At 38.1% G+C, this 26891-nt stretch overlaps 1 protein-coding gene across 1 annotated transcript in view; it reads left to right on the forward strand.

The window, feature by feature from the left end:
- adgrb2 (adhesion G protein-coupled receptor B2) overlaps window positions 1-26891 on the forward strand; it is a 445556-nt gene that overhangs the window by 124230 nt on the left and 294435 nt on the right. Inside the window, exon 2 of the mRNA XM_051664567.1 lies at window positions 14260-15091. Coding sequence (XP_051520527.1) covers window positions 14275-15091 — 817 coding nt within the window. The 5' untranslated portion in view covers window positions 14260-14274. The remainder of the gene's footprint in view (window positions 1-14259; window positions 15092-26891) is intronic.

The following is a 26891-nucleotide window of genomic DNA, read 5'->3' on the forward strand; positions in this document are numbered from 1 at the left end:
TAACTTTGTTAGTATTATATGAGATGCTATCTGTAATTTTTTCAGGACACTTTTAAATCACTTTCAATTTTGCTTTGGCATTGTTTGTAACATTATAACAACAGCCCTGTCGATGAAATGGAGATGAGACCAGTGTTCTTCAATGTGCTATCCACTGATTTACCCTAGAGTGGTTGCAGAACAGTAGGCTGTTAATTATGTATTTGATTGTAGTTCCTATTTATGAAGCAATAGCTTTGCACAGATAAAATGTTAAATCTGCACATTTAAGTCTTTAAAGTTCAATAGAAGCACTCTAGACCGACCAATAAATGCTGTTATTTAAAGAGGAACCACTTTGACCAGTTGGAACTAAATATGGCCAATCAAGAGATGGTGTGGAAGAAAAAAATATCAACACCCTTCAACATACCTTTTCCTGATGGGAATAAAAAAAAATAAATAAATAAATAAATAAAAAAAAGAAAGAAAGAAAAAAAAAAGAACATCTGGTATTTCTCACTCCACCTCTGAAAAGTCCACTATAATCAAGTACATAGTTTGACCTTCAAGCCTCATATGGAGTCTTGTTTAGACCTTTGGACATTGCACCCAAAGGCAACATATGTGCTGGTAACCTGACCTTGCTATTCCTGCATATCTAGTCAGCTTTTCTTTATCGGAAAGGTCATTATAGTATTGCATAAGCTTGTTTTAAGGCACACTACAGAGCTTTGATACCCCCCGAATGCCCTCCCCTCTCTTCCTCTTGTTCCACTCAACTCCAAGGTTTGCTGTGAGCCCAAGTCTACATCAATCAAAGGCTCAGATGGAACCTGAGCACACACATTCAAGATGGATCTACAAATGTCAAGGTGCCACTCTCATCTGTAATGACACATTGCTGTTTTAGCTGAGCAGTTATGCAATTGTTTGTGCATGTGTGACTTTTTCACCCTGGAGACGTGGACTCATTGAGCTGCCCTGCCTGAACTGAACACAAAAGAACATTGAGTAGCAGTGCCATTGCTTTTGTGTTAAGAGCAGGTCATTAAGGGCATCAGTTGGTCATTAGAGATACAGTAACAGTGTTTACGCCTTCCACAGGCAAAGGTAGTGTCATATAAGTCTTGTACGAACAAGTCTTTTAGCCAGCCATTCTGTATTCCCCATGTTTCTTGTTACCTTTATCCTGCACCCTCTTATTACTCCAGATTTTTGACCTCAACTGCCATTGAACAAGCAAAGGGAGAGATGAGGATGACATGATGTTCTTTAAAAATGAAAAAAGACATGTCTGAAAAACTATTATATGTTGACATGCTCCTTACACTTTGTTTACCTGACCTTGTGTCTCCTTCCCTGCTTGTCTTTCTCTGTGTTAGTGAGGGATGCTTTTCTTTTTACTGACAGCTGCACTGCAGTGCAAAAAAACGTGGACTACGATCTGTCCTGACTAACTAACGGGTTTGACTCTGCTATGCACAGATTCATGTACACATCTACAGTAAATAATGCACTAGGACAGCGTACATCTCTGCAGTTTATATACTCAGCAATTATGTTTGTAAGAAATTCAAACAAGCTGAGAACTGTGTTCCTGAATTACTGTATTGCTGTTTTATACATTGGAAAATAAAGACATTGCCTGAATGGTCAACTTCACATTGGTCCTTTTAAATAAAACTGATCATCATATTCCGAAAATTGTATACACAGGAATCTGTTACAATGCACAATCAATGCAAAAGATCTTTTTGTAAATGGAACATTTTAACACAATGTGAGTAGACCACAATGGAATGCTGCAATTGACACTTTTCACAATAAGTTGTCAACTGGCAACTGTAATTATAATCTTAATAATTTTGTTCTATTAATTGTGTGGCCCAAAAATATGGATTATTCATGTGAAAATTAATCATTTACTAGGGATGCACTGTAATTTTTTAAAATAAAAAGTGTGGCCAGAAATTTGAGCAGAAACATTTACTTTAAAATCGGATAACAGAAACACGGAGAAAAAGCAAAATTCATGTGCAATGATCCTGGTTTAATTTCATTCACTGTAAACAGCAGCTGAAAATTTGTGACATTTTTTTACAGATTGCGTTTACGGTTGAGAAGCACGGACATCTGTATGTGTGTGTGGTATGACTCTTGCAGAGAAATCTAAATGTACTAGTGCAACATCATACAAACTCTATATGGAAGCTCTTTAATGCAATATTTATTTAATTTGTATTTATTTATTTTTAATTTATTTTTTGTGGATTGAGGGCACTATGTATTCAAATGAATTTAATTACAGAGCATGATTTGCAGATTAATTATTTTTTATCATGCTGTAATGTATATTGAATTAATTATACTAGATGCTACATCAATCCTATTTGATGTGACCCTAACCCCATCACAAACTGTGGGCCTCTAGAATCATTCACACCTCTCACCATATTAGTGACAGCACTGCAAGTAGCAGCACTAATTTAATAACACTTCTCATTTGTGATATGTTCCCTAGGGTTTTGCCTAAACCAAAGCATCTCTCCCAATATCAATTATAAGTACTATCTCATCATCTCTCCCCTGCTTTTCTCAAATTTTTACCATTTATTCTTCAAGAAATGAGCTGCTAGCACTACATGACTCTGTGCCTGCACAGTGTTATGGGGAAATTTTTATTTATTTATTTATTTTTTTTATTTTTTTTTATTCTGAATTCATGACTTCTGGTAGTTTAGACTCAGATCAGAAATGTATCAAATGTTGGACCACACATGAAAGTGGTGCAAATTGGATATGAAAGGATTTGTTCACATGGCTCAGGAAAAATCAGATAATGTATGCACAAATATTCCGGTCTAAGCTGTCCCCACCCACAACAGCCAGTGACAAAAAAGCATCATCATAATCCTGCACAATAAATCAATAAGTAAATAAATAAATGCACAGCCACAAAAATATGAGAACTTAGAGAATTGAGGTACTGAATAGATGAGCACCTGTGAAATGGAGTGCACACACATTTTTGACTCGCATCTCTATGCTAATTCATCTATATCTTTCTTTCTTTATAGTATATTTGTTTGTGTCTTTTTTGTTCATAAAGGCTTTTATTTCAGTCATCCCACAATAAGCCAGAGTCATGAACCTCTCTTTATATGAAAGATGTATCCACTTTAAACTCTCGTATTTCCATCCGCCTCATCTAAAGGCCCTCTCCACAGCCAATTCTTAGCTTCATTTAACACACATCACTACCAGTGACTGATTCTAGCACACCTCATACACAACGCTAATGTGATGTTCGGATACTCTGGAATATTCATAAAGAGCCCATCAGATGCTTGACTATACAAATGTGTTTTTATCTTTTCATATTACATGTTTGATGCTTTACCTACCTACAATGTGAACTTGAATGCATGAAAGGCTGCATTCTCAACAGCTGAGTGGTACCGGTTCGGGCACATGTTTTATTGCTTAGTTTAGGCTGTTTTCACATTTTGCTTGATTCAAACCAGAATTTGATTCCATGCCATTTCCCTGCCTACCCTGCAGCTCTCTTTTCACATTGTCTTATTTGATGACAAATCTCAGAATGTTTTGCATAAGCAATATAAATACCACTGTGAATTGTAGCTGTAACTGTTTATCATTGTAGCTAGGAACTCAGGAGAAGATATCAGTTTCTTTGAAGTATTAGTTGATGTCCCTTTTGATTGGATTGACCACAAATACGTTCAAACGTCACTTGCTTTTGTCTGTCACAGATGCATTTCTGGAGATGCAAAGCATGCGAGTTGTTCTCCAAGGGCAATATATTCTGAGAAATACAGCAATTTAAAATGCATTGTACTAGGACTAGGAGCAGGGAATACAGGGAAGCTGCCCATAGTTCTCTCTCTCTCTCTCCTCTGCTGGTGGTGTGGCTGCTTATATGCCCATTTCCCCATGCTCTCTGGAATTAGAGACAGGTGTTAAACATAATCTAGCTCAGTTGCAAGCACCCTTACCACTTTCTCTCTCTCCGGACGGATGCTTGACCATGCCCCCGCTGCCACAGTTTTACATACAGTACCTTGGGATTAAATTAGATGATCATTCTTGGAAATGAAGATGGACAATTTTTCCAAAAGCCTCAAATCCATTGGAGTTGATTTGAAGAGGTGGTCAGACCTACAATAAAACTTACATGGTAGGGTATCTGTTATAAAAATGGTTGAGCTCCCACATATAAACTTATATTATCCCCTTTGGGCCACCAACAGATTTCTTTAAAAAGACCCGTTCTATGCTTTCATATTTCCTTTGGGGTGGCAAACGATCTCGTATCCATCTCTCCATGTTACAAAGGCCAAAAAAACATGCGTGGCCTATCAATCCCAATTTTTTTTTAATTATATTACTTTGCTTTTCAGATTTGGGTCATCTCAAAATTAATACAATGCGGTCAATAAACTTCCGACTTACAACTACAAACTACAAAATGCCAGCTGTTAGTTTATCACTCAGAGACGCAGTGGACGGCTCGTAAAGCGTCCCGCGGTCTTTGATTCTTTAATGGATAAACTCAGTGTGTCAGTCTCACCCGCGATGGCGGAAATGCACAACAGTCCAATGTAGTTGGACTACAATACAGCAAATCTCATTTGTAATAATTAATATCCTGAGTGTTAGCTGCAATGAGTGGACTCGGTGGTCCGTAAACTGTACAAGCAATAACCTTGATACACAAGAATAACACACTATAATATTCTGTCTCTGCCCAGACGTAAACCTCTTACTTGAATCGCATGAGGATGCAGAATGTGTGTTCATCCGTCCTTTAACTCCGACTCGGTTCCTCGAGGCTCGGGTGATGACGGGAGGCTGTTTCCTTGCTCTGTCAGCGGGCGGTATGGCTGCTGATTCTCGGCGGGCTGGCGGAGAAATCAGCGACGTCGACTTGATTGAAGATGGAAGAGAAATCTTTAATCTCTTCACTTCTGCAGGCAAACGGATGAAGATGCGGATTGCTCGGCGGTCTCCTTCGGATCCATTAGAGTGTTCGGTTGAACACAGAGTAATCTCAACTCGTCCAGCAAGATGGAGATTGTATGGCCACAGTTTCAAGTCGGACGTTACTTCCTTGTGCCACGAGGCTGCACCTGAGAGCAGCGATGAGCTGCGTCTACACACGGTGAGCAAAGTTGCTGGAAGCAAATACCGGAAGCATCTCAGAGGTATTTCTACTCCTGATGATGTCATGGTTGAGGTGCGTTCTGTCCTGTGCCTCATCCAATAGGAGTTGAGAGTTCGATCCTTTAGTGAGCAAGGCTTCATGGGATTTGTAGTTTGTTTTGGACACCCTTTGTTTGATTTTGACATGGTTTTTATCAGTAAGATTTATGACTTGGTATGTGGTCTGAGTTAGGTTTTACGACTGTTTTAGGCCTGCCTTTGTCTTCTATCTGAATACCTGAGGCCCAACATTGATGTAAAAAACAGCACCATCACTATTTGAAAAAAGTTATTTTTGATCAAATCTAGACAGGCCCCATTTCTAGCAGCCATCACTCCAACTCCTTATTCTTGAGTAATCATGCTAAATATGCTAATTTGGTACTAGAAAATCACTTGCCTTTATATTAAACACAGCTGAAAGCTATTTTGTTCGTTAAATGAAGCTTAACATTGTGTTTGTTTTTGAGTTGCCACAGTATTCAATGGACTGGCATGTCTTAAGGTCAATATTAGGTCAAAAATGGCAAAAAAAGGAACAGCTTTCTCTAGAAACTCATCAGTCAGTCATTGTTTTTAGGAATGAAGGCTATACAATGCTTTAAATTGCCAAAAAACTGAAGATTTCATACAAAGTCTACACTACAGTCTTCAAAGATAAAGGACAACTGGCTCTAACAAGGACAGAAAGTGATGTGGAAGGCCAGATGTACAACTAAACAAGAGGTACATAAGAGTCACTAGTTTGAGAAACAGACACCTCACATATCCTCAGCTGATAACTTCATTAAATTCTACCCGCTCAACACCAGTTTCATGTACAACAGTAAAGAGAAGACTCAGGGGTGCAGGCATTATGGGAAGAAAAAGACACTTTTGTACATGAATGTTAGAGTGGGCAAAGAAACATACAATGGACAACAGATAATTGGAAAAGAGTTTTATGGCTCTAAACCCCATTAAGATTTTGTGGGATCAGCTAGACTGTAAGGTCCGTGAGAAGTGCCCGACAAGACAGCCACATCTATGGCAAGTGCTACAGGAAGTGTGGGGTGAAATGTCACCTGACTATCTGGAAAAAAAATGACAGCTAGAATGCCAAGGATCTGCAAAGCTGTCATTGCTGCACGTGGAGGATTTTTTGATGAGAACTCTGAAGTAGTTTGAGGTTTTTTTCAAATTGTAATAGTAATTTTTCAAGTTATTAATGTCCTGACTAAACATTGTGATCAGTTGAATGCCACTTTACTGAATAAAAGTAACAATTTATTTCCATAAGAGCAAAATCTCTACATTATTCTAAACTTTTGGCTGCCAGTGTGTGTGTCTGTGTGTGTGTGTGTGTGTGTGTGTGTATCAGAATCAGAATCAGCTTTATTGCCAAGTATGCTTACACATACAAGGAATTTGCCTTGGTGACAGGAGCTTCCAGTGTACAACAATATAAAAATAATACAAAAACAGCAGCAAGACATAGATAATAATGAAAATAAAAAATAGTTATACACATACGTACATACACACACAGACACACACATACATACATACACACATACGTAGTGCAGTCTAATACAAATCTGTTATCTGTTATATACAGTGCAAATACAAATATGTTATGTACAGTGCAAATGTTTTATTTTGTTTTGTTTTGTTTTTTTGCTGTTTTTTTTTTTTTTGTTTGTTTTTTTCAGAGGAATGAAATGGCAGAAGAAGTTGGATGTGTTGGATAAATATAAAAAATTCTAAACTGCGTATTGCACATAGTTATTGCTCAATGGGGCAATTTAACTGTTCATGAGATGAATAGCCTGAGGGAAAAAACTGTTCCTGTTCCTGACGGTTCTGGTGCTCAGAGCTCTGAAGCGTCGGCCAGAAGGCAACAGTTCAAAAAGGTAATGGGCAGGGTGAGTGGGGTCCAGAGTGATTTTTCCAGCCTTTTTCCTCACTCTGGAAGTGTATAGTTCTTGAAAGGGTGTCACAGGGCAACCAATAATCCTCTCAGCAGTCTGAACTGTCCTTTGTAGTCTTCTGATATCTGATTTCGTAGCTGAACCAAACCAGACAGTTATTGAAGTGCAGAGGACAGACTCAATGACTGCTGAGTAGAACTGTATCAGCAGCGCCTGTGGCAGGTTGAACTTCCTCAGCTGGTGAAGGAAGTACAACCTCTTCTGGGCCTTTTTCTCAATGGAGTCAATATGTGTCTCCCACTTCAAGTCCTGTGAGATGGTAGTGCCCAGGAACCTGAATGACTCCACTGCTGCCACAGTGCTGTTTAGAATGGTGAGGAGGGTCAGTGTTGGGGTGTTCCTCCTAAAGTCCACAATCATCTCCATCGTTTTGAGCGTGTTCAGCTCAAGGTTGTTTTGACTGCATCAGACAACCAGCTGTTCAACCTCCCTTCTGTATGAAGACTCATCGTCATCTCGGATGAGGGAGCTTGACAGAGGGGTCATTGGCGATGCAGTCATTGGTGTAGAGGGAGAAGAGTAGTGGGGAGAGCACACATCCCTTGGGGGCACCAGTGCTGATTGTATAGGTGCTGGAAGTGAGTTTCCCTTGTCTCACAAGCTGCTGCCTGTCCGTCAGAAAGCTGGTAATCCACTTACAGATAGACATGGGAACAGAGAGCTGGTGTAATTTATTCTGGAATATAGCTGGGATGATGGTGTTGAAAGCCGAACTGAAGTCCACAATAAGGATCCTTGCATATGTCCCTGGTCTGTCCAGATGTTGCATGATATGATGCAAACCCATGTTGAATGCAACATCCACAGGCCTGTTTGCTCGATAAGCAAATTGAAGCGGATCTAGAAAGGGTCCAGTGATGTCCTTCAGGTGGGCCAACACCAGTCTCTCAAATGATTTCATGACCACAGACGTCAGGGTGACAGGTCTGTAGTCATTAAGTCCTGTGATTTTGGTTTCCTTGGGACAGGAATAATGATTGAGCGTTTGAAGCAACATGAGACTTCACACTGCTCCAGTGATCTGTTGAAGATCTATGCGAAGATGGGGGCCAGCTGGTTAGCACAGGATCGAAGACACGCTGGTGAGATGCCATCTTGGCCTGAAGCTTTCCTCGTCTTTTGTTTCCGAAAGACGCGGCTCACATCATCTTCACAGATCTTAAGTGCAGGTTGAGTAGCAGGAGGGGGGAGGAGGGGGGTTGCAGGAGGTGTTGGTGTTTGTGTGAAGTGAAGGTCAGAATGGGTGTGGGGTGTGAGATTGGGCCTTTCAAATCTGCAGTAGAACACATTCAGGTCATCAGCCAGTTATTGGTCCACCACAGGGTTGGGGGTAGGAGTCCTGTGATTTGTGAGTTGTTTCATGCCACTCCACATTGATGCAGGGTCGTTAGCTAAACCACGGTTTGTCGTTGTTGAACTTTAAATAAGTCCTAGTAGGAATGCACATATCCTCACAGAAACTGATATATGAGTTATATATATATATATATATATATATATATATATATATATATATATATATATATATATATATACCTAGAATTTGCTGACATGTACTCTTGACATTTTCTCAACCAACTTCTTGAGGTATCACCCTGGGATGCTTTTTAAACAGTATTGAAGGAGTTCCCATCTATGTTGGGCACTTATTGGCTGCTTTTCTTTATTATTTGGTCCAAGTCATCAATTTCAATATTTATTTATTTTTTTAATTAAATTTTAGTTTTATTATGTTTTATATTTATATTTTTGTCTACAAAACTATTTTCAAACATTTAAGAATATGCCTTCAGATCAAAAGATTTTTAAGATCATGTGAAACATTTCAGTCAAGTGTTTCAAAACATTTGACCGGTAATGTGTGTATATATATATATATATATATATATATATATATATATATATATATATATAATTTTATTTTATTTTATTTATTTTTATTTTATTTTTATTTATTTTTTACCCTGTTAGCATTTTTTTAAACCATGAGTAAATAAATAAATAAATAAAAAAACATAAAATGCTCATAACATTTTCCCAAAGGGGTAAAATAATAAATAAAATAAAAAATAAAGTGAAATTCTCTGACAGCAATTCTTAATGCTTAATCTTAAATCGTATTCACTTTTGCTTCTTAAGTAATCTTGTCTTGTTTTAAAGATTTTTTAGATATTTTTTGCTGGAAAAGAAGACAAAAAACTTACAAAAGAAAATTATTATTTGCACTTTGCAGTGTGAACCAAACCCAATGCCACCTTTTTAAGCATACTTCAAAAAACACTTTCACACTGACCAAACAACCAAACTGATGTCAAACAAAGTGGCGTCTGCACCAAAAAGCTCTAGTCTAAAGGCTGAGTGCAGCAGTTTGTTTTGAGCAGGTGCATGCTGCATGGGACCTCTGTGCACCTCAGAGACTGTGACAGCAATGTATGTGCTGCTGCCACTGAAAACAAACACTTTGAGCTTTGGGAGACCTGTAAATGTGTCACAGTGGGAAACTAGAGGATGGATGTATACGTGTGTGTGTGTGTGTGTGTGTGTGTGTGTGTGTATGTGTGTGTGTGTGTGTGTGTGTGTGTGTGTGTGTGTGTGTGTGTGTGTGTGTGTGTGTGCATAAGACTGCATGAGATTAGTTGAAGGGCTAAACCCTCCACAGAAGAGTCATCAGTCTTTTCAGTCCATCCGTCAGGGATTTCAGTCATTGGAGAAAAGTGTGCATGTCTGTTTTGTGTCTTTGTGAACAGGATTGCAACCTTCACAGATAGAACACACAGCCCTGAAATGATTTACAAGTCTGCTCTAATAGAGAGAGAGAGGAAATGAGACAGTGGCAGAGAAGAAAAGAGAAAGAATGAGTTAGAGTGGAAAGGAGGAGAGGAAGGGTGAGATAGAATGACAAACAGGCAGCAAAAACGCAAAGTCGGAGATATCCACCTATTGATTCAGGTGGGAGCATATGGAAACCTGAAGGGGATGACAAGCAGAGTGTAAAGGGACCTCCAATGAAGGACATCCCAGCACGGTCAACTTCAGCTATGTAATGTGACTCAATAACCATGTGTAATCAAGACAAAGGGACTGGTGCCAAGGGGGTGGACGGGCTGAATGAAAAGTAAGCGAGGCTGAATTAGGTCTCGGAAAAGCAGCTGTGGAAATAGGATGAAGTGAGGAGCTCTCAGGCAGTCAGGAATCAAGAGCGAAAGGGCTGATTTACAGGAAAACTTTCTGCTTCATTAATGCTGTCAGAGAACTTAAATGGCCCGATATGTGACACAAGCATTCTTCTCCATCTCATTCTGTTTATCCTGTCTCCGTTTTTCTCTGCTTGTACACATTCTCTCAGGCTGTTTGCTTATAAAACTCCATGGTGTCTCCACAGAACAGATTAAAGAGGATTAGCGATGTAAATCTGTTAATGAATCTAATATTCAAATAACATTGTTTTGCCCTTTCTCTCATAACTCTTCTTCATAACTCTCTTGCTCTTTTGTTTTACTAACAAAGTGTTTCTATTCAACACTTTTACTATTAATGAAAAAAAAAAAAACTAAAAACATTTTCATTAAATAATAATAATAATAATAATGATAATAATAATAATAATAATAAACGTAACTGGTAAAATTGTAACTTAACTAAAATACAATCCCATGACTCTAACTTTCAATATATTTTAGATTTAGAGGTGTATATTAACAAAGTACAAATACTTTTTGAATCTTTGTACTTTACCTGAGTATAAATATTTCTGTTGACTTTCAGTTTTAATTCACTACATTTTAAAGAGAAAAATAATAATTTGTTCTTATAATTTGTACACAAAAAAATAACATAGCTGTATGTGTAAATGGCATATGGATCAGCGAAAGTGATGTCTGATTCGAGAAAGAATCATATGAGTTTAATCTTTTACAATTGATTCCTTCTAATAGGCAGATAGATTCAAATAGTGGTCATAATGATTAGTTTTGCGAATTAATCTAAATCAAAATCAGAATGAGGCGTGCACTGATTGAACAACGCATGTTTAGACCTGTTCATATCAAGTTTCAAGTCAATCTGTGAGGTTACCTTTTACATTTAACTAAGGTAATAAGTGCATATAATGACCATATGTGCTCGTAAAAATGTCTAACAATAACATTTTCGAAACTTGTTTAACCTTAAACAGATAGTAACAGGAGAATATATATACAGGTGCATCTCAATAAATTAGAATGTCGTGGAAAAGTTCATTTATTTCAGTAATTCAACTCAAATTGTGAAACTCGTGTATTAAATAAATTCAATGCACACAGACTGAAGTAGTTTAAGTCTTTGGTTCTTTTAATTGTGATGATTTTGGCTCACATTTAACAAAAACCCACCAATTCACTATCTCAAAAAATTAGAATATTTTGACATGCCAATCAGCTAATCAACTCAAAACACCTGCAAAGGTTTCCTGAGCCTTCAAAACGGTCTCTCAGTTTGGTTCACTAGGCTACACAATCATGGGGAAGACTGCTGATCTGACAGTTGTCTAGAAGACAATCATTGACACCCTTCACAAGGAGGGTAAGCCACAAACATTCATTGCCAAAGAAGCTGGCTGTTCACAGAGTGCTGTATCCAAGCATGTTAACAGAAAGTTGAGTGGAAGGAAAAAGAGTGGAAGAAAAAGATGCACAACCAACCGAGAGAACCGCAGCCTTATGATTGTCCAGCAAAATCGATTCAAGAATTTGGGTGAACTTCACAAAGAATGGACTGAGGCTGGGGTCAAGGCATCAGGAGCCACCACACACAGGCATGTCAAGGAATTTGGCTACAGTTGTCGTATTCCTCTTGTTAAGCCACTGCTGAACCACAGACAACGTCAGAGGCGTCTTACCTGGGCTAAGGAGAAGAAGAACTGGACTGTTGCCCAGTGGTCCAAAGTCCTCTTTTCAGATGAGAGCAAGTTTTGTATTTCATTTGGAAACCAAGCTCCTAGAGTCTGGACGAAGGGTGTAGAAGCTCATAGCCCAAGTTGCTTGAAGTCCAGTGTTAAGTTTCCACAGTCTGTGATGATTTGGGGTGCAATGTCATCTGCTGGTGTTGGTCCATTGTGTTTTTTGAAAGCCAAAGTCACTGCACCCGTTTACCAAGAAATTTTAGAGCACTTCATGCTTCCTTCTGATGACCAGCTTTTTAAAGATGCTGATTTCATTTTCCAGCAGGATCTGGCACCTGCCCACACTGCCAAAAGCACCAAAAGTTGGTTAAATGACCATGGTGTTGGTGTGCTTGACTGGCCAGCAAACTCACCAGACCTGAACCCCATAGAGAATCTATGGGATATTGTCAAGAGGAAAATGAGAAACAAGAGACCAAAAAATGCAGATGAGCTGAAGGCCACTGTCAAAGAAACCTGGGCTTCCATACCACCACAGCAGTGCCACAAACTGATCACCTCCATGCCACGCCGAATTGAGGCAGTAATTAAAGCAAAAGGAGCCCCTACCAAGTATTGAGTGCATATACAGTAAATGAACATACTTTCCAGAAGGCCAACAATTCACTAAAAATGTTTTTTTTATTGGTCTTATGATGTATTCTAATTTTTTGAGATAGTGAATTGGTGGGTTTTTGTTAAATGTGAGCCAAAATCATCACAATTAAAAGAACCAAAGACTTAAACTACTTCAGTCTGTGTGCATTGAATTTATTTAATACACGAGTTTCACAATTTGAGTTGAATTACTGAAATAAATGAACTTTTCCATGACATTCTAATTTATTGAGATGCACCTGTATATAAGTTTTGAAACACTTGACTGAAATGTTAATTGTGCCAACATATTAATTTATTTCAATACAAAAAAAAAAAAAAAAATAGTTTTTGAAATTGATAACTTGGACCAAATAATAAATAAAAGCAGCCAATAAGTGCCCAACATAGATGGGAACTCCTTCAGTACTGTTTAAAAAGCATCTCAGGGTGATACCTCAAAACGCTGGTTGAGAAAATATCAAGAGTACATGTCTGCAAATTCTAGGCAAAGGGTGACTACTTTGAAGATGCTAAAATATAACAAAGTTTTGATTTATTTTGGATTTTTATAGTCACAACATAATTCCCATAGTTCCATTTATGTTATTCCATAGTTTTGATGACTTTACTATTATTTTAAAATGTGAAAAAAATAAATAAAATAAAAATAAAATTATAATAAAGAATGAGTAAGTGTTTCAAAACGTTTGACCGGTAGTGTGTGTGTGTGTGTGTGTGTGTGTGTGTGTGTGTATATATATATATATAATGTTTTTGTTTTCTTCTTTTTTTTTTTTTCTGAGGAAGATGTGACTGGTGCTTGCCAAAGCAAAACTAGTGTGTTCTGGGTGGTTGCTAAGGTGCTCTCATGTCGTTTTGTTGCACAAGTCACCTCATAAACCAGCTAAATGAGTCTTACTTGGATTACGTTTATGCTGACTTATGTGAATTTCGAAACTTCAGCGTTGTGGCACCCATTCAGTTGCATTGTATGGACCAAAAGAGCTGAGAAATACATCTAAAAATCTTCATTTGTGTTCAGCAGATGAAAGAAAGTCATACACATCTGGGATGGCATAAGCGTGAGTAAATGAGGAGAGAATTTTCATTTTTGGTGAACTATCCCTTTAAAGCTGCACTTTGGAATTTTGGGCTCTCTAGAGACATCTGTGGTTGAAACCTAAAGTTGCAAGCAACTCGCGGAGTTGTGTTTCAGCACAAATTTTTACATAACTGACTTTGGCAGCACTAAAATATTAAAACTTAAACTTATTCTTGGAAACACTAGCCCGGCCTCATGATTCATAACAGCATTGTATCAATTTGAAAGTCTGTTTGTTAATCGGTTGTTCTCCATGGGAATTAAAATCCGTACCTCTTCGTATAAGCCTTACAGTTCCATCATCTTGTACATATTATTATGATTTGTCACAAGACTATGTTGTAAACACTAGTTTAAAAAAAAAAAAAAAAAAAAAAAAAATCACTTAGAAGAAGTACACAGGATGTTCATTAAAATGAAGTATATAAATTGCTCATCTTGTTTCTCTCTTTCTTCCCCTGCAGGACAAATGACATAGGATGAACACTGCTGGTCATCTCTGTCTGTCTGTGCTGTCATTCCTCTTCGCACTGGCCTGGGCCGTGGAGCCGCTGGGTCAGGCTGCCCCCTGTTCCTCTCTGGTGGCCGGAGTCTTATATGGCTCCTTCTCGCTCAAGGATCTCTTTCCCAGCCCATTGACTCTGGCATCTGGATGCTCCTGGACTGTGGAGAACCCTGACCCCACCAAGTACTCACTGTATTTCCGCTTCAATCGCCATGCTGGTGCCTGTTTAGCTTTTTCCCCGGTGGTTCTGCCCCTGGACCACTACCTCTCAAATCAGACTTGTGGTCCCCCAGACCAGCCCTTTCCTTCAGACTCGGAAGCCGTTGAGCTATGCATAGTCCCCGGACCACACACTTTCCTGCAGTTTGATAAGAACTTTGTGCAGTTGTGCCTGACCGCTCACCCCAGCCCTGAAAATGGCAGCAATGACGAACAAGGGACATCCGAGGGCCAGGCCCCTTTGCCAGCAGAAACTCTGGACTTCCGGCTTGTAGAAGTTTTGCTCATCAACAACGAGAACTCCAGTCAGTTTACGTGTGGAGTGTTATGTCGATGGTTCGAGGAATGCTTGCATGTAGGCTCAGGATGGGAAGTCGAGAGTTGCAGTATCACCCAGACAGGTTGTGTGTGCCCGAACACCGCTCCTCCAGTGTCGCTTCTGCCCACCATGCCCCACAACCACTCCTTGGACCCCAGCGCGAGTGTGTTGCAATCACCGCCTGACGACTGTTGTGTCACACAGCTGCATTTGAAGAATGGCATTGCGATAGCACCAAGGGATGTCCGGCAAGGTAAGCCAGGCTACTTCCTGCCCAGCTGCTAGCTGTTCATTTACAGCCTACTCAATTAAAATCAAGCTGCTTTACAAGCTACTTTGTTTGACTGGGTAATCATGGGATCATTTTGCATCACAAAGAGTTTCACTAGCATGATTTGATTCTGAGATCTCATTTTATATTTCAATTATTAGCTTCTAATTACAAAGGGGAAAGTAACTTGGAACTGCCTCCAATCAGAACAAGTGTTTGTAAAATGTTAATTTTACTTTCTGTCACTTTCTCTTATGTGCCAAGTCTAATGGGATGGTTCACCCAAAAATTAAAGTTATGTCAGCATTTATTCACCTTCATGTTGTACCAAACCAATGTGGCTTTCATATTTCCATGGGTAAAAAATAGACAGCCCTTCACAAAAAAAAAAAAAAAAAAAAAAAAAGAAAGATGCAATGATAGTGATTGGTGACTGGAACTATCACACTGCCTAATCTATTTGGAAAAACATGAGGATGAGTGAACGAGGATAGAATTTTCATTCTTGGGATGCGGTAAGTAATTTATCTGTCAAAACTGAGAGCAGGAAAGCTGCAGAGCACAATGGGCGATCAGATTCATAACCAATGAGGACATATTTAAATTGCTTGCTGAGCACAGTTTTCTTTCCTGTGTTGACATAATTCCCATTGAAACAGGACTTTTTGGCGGGACATATTGAAGGTATTGGGGATGGGGTCATTCTCATTCTAAAGATTTTTCATATTTTTTTATCAGGTTAGTTCATATTGCATTAATGATGACATATATAACTTTCAATTGTAAATATATTGTTAAAATATGTTAAATAAATTTTTTACAGATTTTTTGTATAGGTCCAGGGCATGATTAATTGAGTATTTATTTTATTTATTGTTTTAACATGTTTTTTTTTCTTTTTATTCTTCATATAATTAATCACACTAAATTAACATGTTAAATCAGCAGCCCTAATTTTAATTAATTAACATTATCCATGATTAATAAATGCTGTAAAAATGTTTTGTTCATTGTTAGTTCCTAACAGATACAACCTTATTGTAAAGTGTTACTTAATGTTCCATATAGTTATGTGGTGCTGGATTTTGGATCAATGAGATTTCATTGTAGACAGGGATAGCAAACATGACAGAAATAGAAATAAAGTCACAGACAAAAACATTTTGCCGCTTGTTAGGACACAAGTCAATCTTGTTGCTTAATGGTGTCTGCATGGTTATAACCCAATGTTACAGATCAAAACTGAAAATGACATATAATAATCCACATCAAATGTCACATGTCACATTTAGAATAGTCTTCTTGGGTTATTGATCTGTCTCTTTTGCTAACATTTTGTATGTTTGAGAGGAGAGAAGACAGTCCACTGCAGCAACTGTGGGTCATGTTGACTGATGTTCCCTAATGAGAATCAGTTTAAAAAAAAGATATTTGAATATTGGCTGTAATCAGGTCAGCCTTCCGCTCTGGTGCACTGTGGTTAAATCTGCCCCTGTCGCTATGCCGTCAGACAAGTTATCGGACCTATGCAGGCGATCAACATCATTGATAAGCTTCACTATCAAACCAACACACAGAGTGTGTGGGGGTTTTGCCTGTTTGTGTGTTTCTGATGGAGAAAATGGGTGCAGAGACTGATAGAGAGAGAGAGAAAGAAACAATGAAAGAAGTGACTCGAAAAGAAAGTGAGAATGTGAGGACATGTATGTGCGTTTGTGTAATTTGTGTGTGTCTGCTTCAGAAAGGGTCTGGCCGGCTCGCTCTAGTGCCTCTCAGCTAAAGCCACACTGAGTTTTATCCTCCCCTGAGTCAGCTTGCTGATTGGCTCTGCCAGAGAGAAGGACACTGCCAATATGCATTTTACAGAGATGCAGCCAACTCCAGTGCCCACAAGACTGCACATTAAACAACCTCCTCCTCAAAGCCATGTTTACTGACACCAGCCCATTGCATGGGGAGTTCTCTGGAAAAAAAAAATACAGTATCTTTAGGTGTATATTGGGATATCTTGACCGTAATTAGGTCAATATAGAATAGAGGATATATAGCAGTCCTTCATGCACAACAGATTGAAAATGGGGTAAAAATAAAGTTAAATAAATAATAATAATAATTATAAAGAGACTATAATGGAAATCAACTGAAAGCAGAGCAGGTCTTCTACAAAAACTCATACTACAGTATGATATAATATAACATAATAATATATATTTTTATATATGATTGTTGGGGTAAATCTGCAGAAATTTGTGTAATAGATTTAAATATGTTAAAGATGCTTTGTGTCATTTCTGTGTGGTAGCATCTTCAAACGAAATGTAAAAAAATAATAGTTGTTTTCTATACTGGTTTCCCCACATATTCCCCATATTGGTGTGCGTTATGTGTACAGTTTTGTGAATGTCTTGTGTTCAAATTCAGAAATTTGCAAAGCATTTGTTGTAGATCTGTGGGTGGGCCTGATAATATAATATAATCAGAAAAGAAAGCTTGAATGAGATAGAGCAGGTCCCTAAATGAGGAATGCCCTCATTTTTACCAATGATTTGCATGTGTTCAACTTCAGTTAAATAATTTTATTTAATAGATGTTCATGAAAACCCAGCACAGTCCAACAATATTCTACTGAACTGTCACCATCCCCTTGGCGTGCAAATGATTTAATTGCAGACATGTTATCTGGTGGCTTAATTTGGTTAATTATTTTATTTTCTTCAGGCCTCAGTATTTCTAGGTCAGAGGCAGCAATTCAGAGTCTTAAAGCCCGTGTGAACATGCTCCACAGTGCTCTGGCATGTGAATCCCAGGTGTCACACCTTCGAAATGGTGTTAACGAAGGCAGATAAGATCCACACACCACAACACTGTTATGGTGTATCCTCTCATAAATTAGAGTTTTTACGTAAGTGTTGGAGCTAATATAGGCTAATTGGTGTAATTTTGAGTGGGTACTGTTGATCTATTTTCCTAAAGAGAAACATGAGCTTGCAGGCAAAAGAAGCCAGATCACCATGCTGTGTTATCTACAACACACAAGTAAATGTTGATATTAATCACTCTTTTATTACATTAATTTCATTTTTTCTAAAAGCGATCTGTGCATTGTGTATTTTTGAAAGCCCCTGCCTGTCTCATATAAACAATTAAAGATACTGATTTAATTTATGACGTTGAGGAATTCCGGGATTAAAAGGTTGGGCTTTCTAGATTCAAGTCATATTGCAGCAATTGTTCGCTCTCCTGCACCTAATATCCTACATATCTCAAATACATATCTTCATGTATTTGCTCTGAAATTGCCCCCTCAATTACACATGCTCACACACATACATACGCATGCACATGCACACACACACACATTGAGACTCGTGCCGTGACCAACAAATAGAGCTGCACCCCCCACGACTTGATCAATACAACAGTTTCTATTACCTGAAATAACTTTTAATATGTGAAATGTTTTATGTTTCAGTGTATTTTGCCCTAATCAACCTCACATAGCTTTAGTGGAAAGCACCACGCTACCCCTACCCCTCTCTTTCGCTCTCACACATACTCTCTCTGGAGCAAAGTCAGCGCACCCCCGCGACTCACTGGGATTGTAAACAGTTGTTTAGCAATGGAAAAGCTGTACAAGAGTGGCGACACTCGCTGCTGCCAAGAAGTATACTTACATCTTGGCAATTTGAAGCAATGTTATTCCTGACGAGAGCCACTTTAAACACAGGTAATTCAATTTGCGATCTCTCTCAGTTTCTCTCTTGCTCTTACTCACACACACGCACACGCACTACCTTCTTACTTCAATGAAGAAAAGCAGCGCATCCTCAGTTGCTAGTTCTAAAGTTACATTTTCGAACTAGCAATGAAGGCTTGAGCTGTATGAAAGCTAGATACACTTGATCAATAAAACAGTTTCTGTATTATCTGAAATATCTGTGGGAAGCACCCTCGCATCCCCCTACCCCTCTCTTTCGCTCTCACACACGTGGACACACATACAGTACATATACGCATTATGCACACACTTGCTCGTGAGTGAAAAACAGAGTCGTCATGTCAGCACACACCTGCATCTCAGTAGGGTTGAAAACACTTGTTAAGGTTTACAACGGAAAAGCTATATACAAAAATGGCGACACTCGCTGCTGCTGAGAAGTACTTAAACTTACATCTTGGCGATTTTGAAGCGATGTTATTTAGACGAGAGCTGCAACAAAAAGGGAAATCCCAGAAGCGATCTCTCTCAGTTTCTGAGTTTCTCTCTTTCGGTAACTAAAAAACAAACTCATACACAAACGCACACACACACATGCACAAAATGCACTACCTTTGTACTTAAGTAGGTGCTCCAGGAAAGCAGCGCAAGCCTTGCAATCCTCCGTTGCTAGTTCTAAAGTGATGTTTTCGAACTAGCAACGAAGGCTCGGGCTGTAATAAAGCTGAATCCGTGGCGGAAGAAAGTAGTTCCTCTCACAAGAGCGTTTTAGGGACAAAAAACAAAATGTCTTGAGATAAAACCCTGAACGGTGTCTTAATGTGTAGTAACCATGGTACAAGCGGAATATTTGTCTCCGACCTGTTGAATTATTGAAAATAATGCCACATTACAGAATCAGAATCAGAATCAGCTTAATTGCCAAGTATGCTTACACATACAAGGAATTTGTCTTGGTGACAGGAGCTTCCAGTGCACAACAATACAAAACAGCAACAAGACAGAGATAATAATAAAAAATAATTACAAATTGAATAAAAAAAAAAAAAAAAAAAAAAAATTAATAGAAAATAAAGTATGTATAGAATACACAATAAGACAATATAGTGCAAATCTAAATACAAATCTGTTATATACAGTGCAAGGGAATGTAATGGCAGAAGAGGTTGGATCTGTTGGATAAATATAAAAAGACTAGACTGTGAATTGCACATAATTATTGCTCAATGGGGCAGTTTTAACTGTTCATGAGATTGATAGCCTGAGGGAAAAAAACTGTTCCTGTGCCTGACGGTTCTGGTGCTCAGAGCTCTGAAGCGTCGGCCAGAAGGCAAAAGTTCTCTGGAAGTGTATAGTTCTTGAAGGGAGGCAGGGGGCAACCAATAATCCTCTCAGAAGTCCGAACTGTCCTTTGTAGTCTTCTGATATCTGATTTTGTAGCTGAACTAAACCAGACAGTTATTGAAGTGCAGAGGACAGACTCAATGACTGCTGAGTAAAACTGTATCAGCAGCGCCTGTGGCAGGTTGAACTTCCTCAACTGGCAAAGGAAGTACAACCTCTGCTGGGCCATTTTCACAATGGAGTCAATGTGGGTCTCCCACTTCATGTCCTGAGAAATGGTAGTGCCCAGGAACCTGAATGACTCCACTGCTGCCACAGTGCTTTTTAGAATGGTGAGGGGGATCAGTGTTCCTCCTAAAGTCCACAATTATCTCCACCGTTTTGAGCATGTTCAGCTCCAGGTTGTTTTGATGATTACTAAACACAGGACAAACAAACAAAAACAACAAAATAATAGGAGCACTCCACACCGAGGCGGCCATCCGTGGCGCCATCATGATGTTGCCACCTCGGGTGTGCATTATTTTTCAATAATTCAATGGTCTGACATCAGTTATTCCTTACATATTGTCAGAAATGTAGTAGACAGTTGTTAGCTTGCTGACTTGCATGCAGAAAGCAGTAGATTGGGTCACTAACCATGTTTACATGGTGAAAGCAGTTTAACACACCTGGGTTTCTCTCTGAGAATGTCGCTTATGTTGCCATGTAAACACATATGTGCCAATTCAATGGTCTGTCGTCAATTATTCCTTACGTATTGTCAGAAATCTAGCAGATAGTTGTTATCTTGCTGACTTGCATGCAGAAAGTGGCAGATTGGGTCTCTAACCACTTTTACATGGAGAAAGCAGTTTAACACACCTGGGTTTCTCTCTGAGAATGTCGCTTATGTTGCCATGTAAACACATAAGCGCTATTCTTACAGGTTTAAGGAATGTGCATATGCGTGAACAGACTGGCTAACAAGCATCATAGGATTGAATTTAACAGGAAGTAAAAACGGCAGAAATAATTCAACATTTCTGGAGTACAGCGCAAAAGCAAATACTTTACACTTTAAATTATACCCATTTATACACACAAATTTAAAATATCCACTGTCCCTCACAATCACATATGTGCTCCAACACTGGGGAATCCCAGAGTTTTTTTGGGGAAACACCACTATTGTGGTGCAGTTGCAGGTCTGCAGGTCACGATGGAAAATTAAGGACACAATACAACAACAACTCTGGAATATCTGGAAATAAAGCAAAGCAATGGAAAATAAAATTGTGAAGTTTTCCTCAGATGCCATGTTTGTTATTTACACAAGCTTCGTGGGGAAATTACATTGCTGTGGAGAAAGCTGCTTAGTGACTGAGACGCATGTATACAGGAGGAAAAAGAGTTCGCCGCTCATAAGGTGTGGGTGCATGTAAACGCCACTTTCTCGCAATTAGCCACTTACTTGTGTCCATGTAAACATAGTCATTGTTTTAGCTGAGGCCACTCGTTTTCATTTTCCAATGTTCCAGTTTCTCAGAATTGTTTAAGCTACAGCTAAATGCATGCCTATGTCTCATTGTGACCTGAGGGGAATATTAAGTATTTCTTTGAATTTTGAATACACTGCATTTTCGCAGTTAGCCTTGAGAGTACTGTCTGCTGCATCATTGTTGACACATGGAATGTTAGCTACAGTGCAATGCAGTTAGCTACTTTTTGTTAGTAAATTGTAGTGGATCAAACTAGTTTCTAAAAGGGTACATTTTAGTTTACCTGTAGTTTATAGTTTAACTGATTAGCTTGTAACTTGAGAAGCTACAGCTTTAAAGTAACTTTCCTTAACAGACTGCTTGTTCCAGACAGCTTCAGACAAAAATCAGTGCAAAAGCTGCTATCACTTCTCACGATTGTGCCCCTTCTCCCTCTAAAAGAATTACATGGCTGCTTCAGCTCTTCTTAGAGACTGCAGGTTTGCTTCACCAACTGCAAAACAAATACCTTGGCTACAGTACTGTTATTGCATCTTATTACATGGCTCTTTGAAATACTTGATTCTGGTTGGTCATTTGTAGCATTCTGTGGTCAAATATCTTTGTATAATGGCCACTAATCTGTATAATTGACCATTGTGCTGTTGTTTTTGTCTTATATCACCCTAATGTTCTTCTAACATAACTTCAACTCAGTCAACATTTCATATCCATTTATTTATTTATTTCATACGTTTATTTATTATATAAATAAAATCAGCAAACGGTAAAGCTATGAGCAGTTCATAGTCATTTGCATAATTTATTCAAACCGCACAGCATTAATGGGAGCTGAAGTGCAGCTTGCTGAATAATGATCACACCTGATAAAAATGCAGAAAATAAGCCATGAAAAATATTACATTGTGGCTATTTGAGTCTTTGAGGCTTACTTTGTTTAAATAATAGCAGAAACAGCGCTTGTCAAAGCATTGGGCTTTTCACTTTTTCTCAAGAATAATATGGGGAAGGAATTAAAACACTGCAGATATAGAGATGCAGCAAACTCACATAGGGTGAAAATATGAGCAATTAACCTGAAAAATATCTGCAAAGATCTACACTTTAATAGGTATGTTTATTATTGTTCTTTTTTTTTTCTTTTCTTTTTTTTCATATAATTGTGTTTATATTTGTTTATATTTATATTTGTATATATTCTGGCCAACTTTGTTTTCATTGATTGTTTTAAATAAACATTTTAACATAGTTATGTGGGTAATTGACATGAAATTGTATTGTCATCAGTATCCTGCTGTGTGACACTTTCTTCATCTAACTATATTAAACAACATTTTATGATCTTGTATAGCTATATATACATATATTATATATTATTATTATAATTGTTGTTTTCACAACCTCATATTAACTAAGATAGTAGTTTATTTGCACTTCTATAAAAAAAGTTGAAAGGTGATTAAGATCTTTGCAAACTTTGAAGAAATGCTGACTTGTCACAGCACCTAAAATACACACTTTCACTTGTACTTTCATGTACATTTTAACCTAGCATCTGTATGCTGAAAAAAAAAAAAATAAAAAAAATTTTTGGACATGTTATTTGTCTGAGCTATAAAGTGCTTATTTTTACTGCTTTCTCTAAAAAAAAAATAATAATAATAATATTCCACATCACATTTACAGTGGTTTTATATATTTTAAAGTTATGACAATTTTTGCACTGGTGGGGCCCGTTGTCATGACTACCAGTCAATAGAAATGTCTTTTTTTAACACACAAATCTGAAATTGAGCTGGAAAATTAAATCAATGAGCCGGTGTGTTATGGTGTGGTGTGTTGCAGGCTGGGTTGGTTGGCCTGCTCTGGACCAGAAAGTCCAGGGCCAGATTTAGTCCCAGTCCGCCCCTGATTAAGTGGGATGATGTACAGTCAGCTGGTCATTATTGCAAAATAAACCCCTGATCACCCTGCCAGGAATATTTATTATTGCGATAATGGCCAGCTGACTGTACATTATCCCTTACAACATAATAGCTGATGCTTTCTCTGCTTGAAATAGATAGTGGCTTTGGGGGTGCCACACAATTACAGTTATAAAAGGAGAGAAGACAGATTTAATGCTGGTCTGACTACTGTCATTAACTTCAATGCTCATATACACTCATAGTAACACACAGTCTTTCTCTCAATTTGGTCTTGAGACCTTGAATGAATAAAACTCACCCTCTTTGAATAATATTTGTGGTTCTGTGTATGTTTGTGATTCCTGGTGATTCTGTAAACTAACACTTGGACCATAAATGTAGCATAGATTATGGGAAGCACAGCTGAAACTTTTGTGTGTGATCCCCTTTTTTTGTGCAACAAAATTTTACTCCTTAATAGAGTTGTCATGATAACAAAATTTCAGTTGTTGATACCAATACCAGCAACAATGTCACTATTTCCCATACTAATTGTTACCTCAGCAAAAAAATTAACATGCTTTTAAACACATACCTTTATTTAAAATTTAAAAGTGGATGTGAAAATTAACAAATTAAATTAAAAGAGTGGCATGCAGCCTTGAAGTATTTCTCAATTAAATAAACATTGCTTCAAGTCTTTTTAAAGTATTCAATTAAACAGTCATTAAATAAACAGCCGTAATAAAGAGAAATAGATTAAGAACTGTGCATGTTTTTCAGTTCTTCATGACAATATTGCTGTTTGATTAATATTAAAGAATACAATAGAGAGAGGCAGGTCTTGGTTATTTATACTGCAAGGCCTAATGCACTGATTTATTTATATTTTTTTCTCAAAATTAATATACACTATAAATGTAAGCAGTAGCAGTAAACAGTAGACGTGTTATTATGATGGATAGAACAGCTCTCTCAGTTTCGATTCCACTGCTGATCTGAACTGCAGGGGCGGAGGAAGCAGGGGGACAGCTCTGTGAACTGAGTCCAGCTTTCCCCCTGGCCTTCTGTCTACACAAGTTTCACCTTGACTGAGTAAGGCAGTGGGTTAAGATGAGGGTCATCACTGCTGTCTCTTTTACCTTTCAGCTAGGTGTTCCAATACTTAGTTTGCTTGCCTTTTCTCTCCTTGCTTTTTGAGAGAGGTTTTCAGAGTCATCTCACATAGATTAATGCAATAAATGTCACTTTTCTTTTCATAGTGAATCAATACTCACAATATCAGCGATTTCAGATAAGAACAGAACAGAAGGTTCAGAATTGAGAACCATTTGGCCTGAAGGTGGAATGTCATGTCATTATTTTTGCAATTCTATTTATTGCCTTTAGTGGCATAGTAACTACACACTTCACTTTAAGGATTCTGTAGCATACTGAAATAGCTTGTTACAGTCCAATAACCTGGCAGCATTGCTAAACATACCTTCATGTTTTATACCTATTATTTCTATGCTCCCTTGACTTGCATAATTGCCTGTCTTGTTTGTATTAACAGATAAATCGATTACTGGTGTGAAACATGTCACGTGTGTAAAACGTACCCTGCATGGCTCTCTCCTGGTTTCAGTTTATTGCACGAATTCTTTGATCAAACTGAGGTTTTATTCGAAGATGGTGGATCTTCTGAAGTGTCTCTTCTGAAATCTTCTGCATTAATAGTCTAGGATCACAATCTTAATGCAATTCCATTTAATTGTTCGCCTTAATTATAGTTCATTGTTAAACAACCTACATCCATACAAAACAGTTCCAAATCAAACAGCCTGTGCATCCAGCAAATTAATTTAGGACTTATTTTGTCATGACTTTCAGGAATGGTGATGTTTAAAGGTGCAATATGTAACATTTTTCATGTAATATTCGCCAATGTGTGGACGCATGTGTTTAAGTTGTGTAACGCAAAAAAGAGCCCTTCCCGGACTTCCTAGGTTGCCTATTAAAGCCTGTAGACTGATTTTCATGCGAAGGGAGCGGGTCACTTTTGCCGGGAAAATCCAAAGGATGTGACACTTATGCGTGCTCCCGAGAGCCTTGCCTCAGTACTTCCGCTATTTAACAGTGTCAACAGACAGTCTGCAACACTAGGTAACGTTATTTTAGAGATGGAATCCAGCAAACGGCCAACTCCCAGCACAACACTGACTCCTACACAAACTCAGAGTAAGCCAAAAAAAAAAAAACATTTACTGAATCCCTTCTGGCTAAGTGGGAACGTGATCGTGGTCGAGTGACAACTAGAGTTAACATCGGCAGTACATTTGATTCCTGGAGGGACCTTCGTTCGGTTTTGACCCTGAATTGGCGTACTTCTTATTGGACAGATAAGCTTACATAAGCTTACATAACTGCAAAGCATGTGAAATATAGTGCCATAAGGATTGATCTGTGTAATTTTAGCTAACTTGATCTTGCCTGCTAACGCTGACGAATTGCAAGCTACCTTGCTTCGTAACTTTCAAATAATTTCAACGATCTTCTCTTTACACTAAAAGTCAGGTTAATGTCAATCAGTAATTATTCAGCAAGGTAAACTACAATAACACATGAAATGAATGCTAGACAATGTTCAAGATAATGCAAAAAGCTCTATTCATTAGTGTAACGTAAATTGGTTAAACAGAAAATATATACATTCTGTTATTATAAAACAATAGCACATCGATATATCAAAATGACAGTTGTAATGGAATCACATCAATACTGAATTGTGGCAACATATTTATAATGTACATTCTATTTTATAAACAGCTACTTTCATTATCCACCAAATTTAGCTAACAGCTACTGATAAAGCTGGATAGCTAGCTAACGCTGACATTGACTGCATTTATATGATAGCCTATGTATCATGCAAAGAAAAGTGATTACTTCAAACTACAGTCTCGCATAGTCAGACCCTGTATCCACACTTTGTTTTAGCCCTGTTCCAGCACTGGAGAGTCAAATATAATATACAGTCTCAAAGTTTGTAGTAAAACAATCATAACTGTGTAATTTTAGGGTACGTTTACACGACAACGCTGTACTAAAAACGGAAAAGTTTTTCCTTTGCATTTTTGAAAAGTTTCGCATACAGACGACAACGTTGTCAAAACGATCCCCGTTCACACGTATCCGCGAAAACGACTAAAAACGCTGTATTATGCATGCCAGGCCAGTAGTTGGTAATGTCACTTTCTAAAGAAACACTACGCGCCTGTGCACATAAGCATTCTTCCACAGAGCGGTGAATACAAACAATGAAGATGGAGAAAGCATCGAGCAATTTTGTC

Source organism: Myxocyprinus asiaticus, chromosome 30 (genome assembly GCF_019703515.2).
Source record: "Myxocyprinus asiaticus isolate MX2 ecotype Aquarium Trade chromosome 30, UBuf_Myxa_2, whole genome shotgun sequence".
NCBI lineage: Eukaryota > Metazoa > Chordata > Actinopteri > Cypriniformes > Catostomidae > Myxocyprinus > Myxocyprinus asiaticus.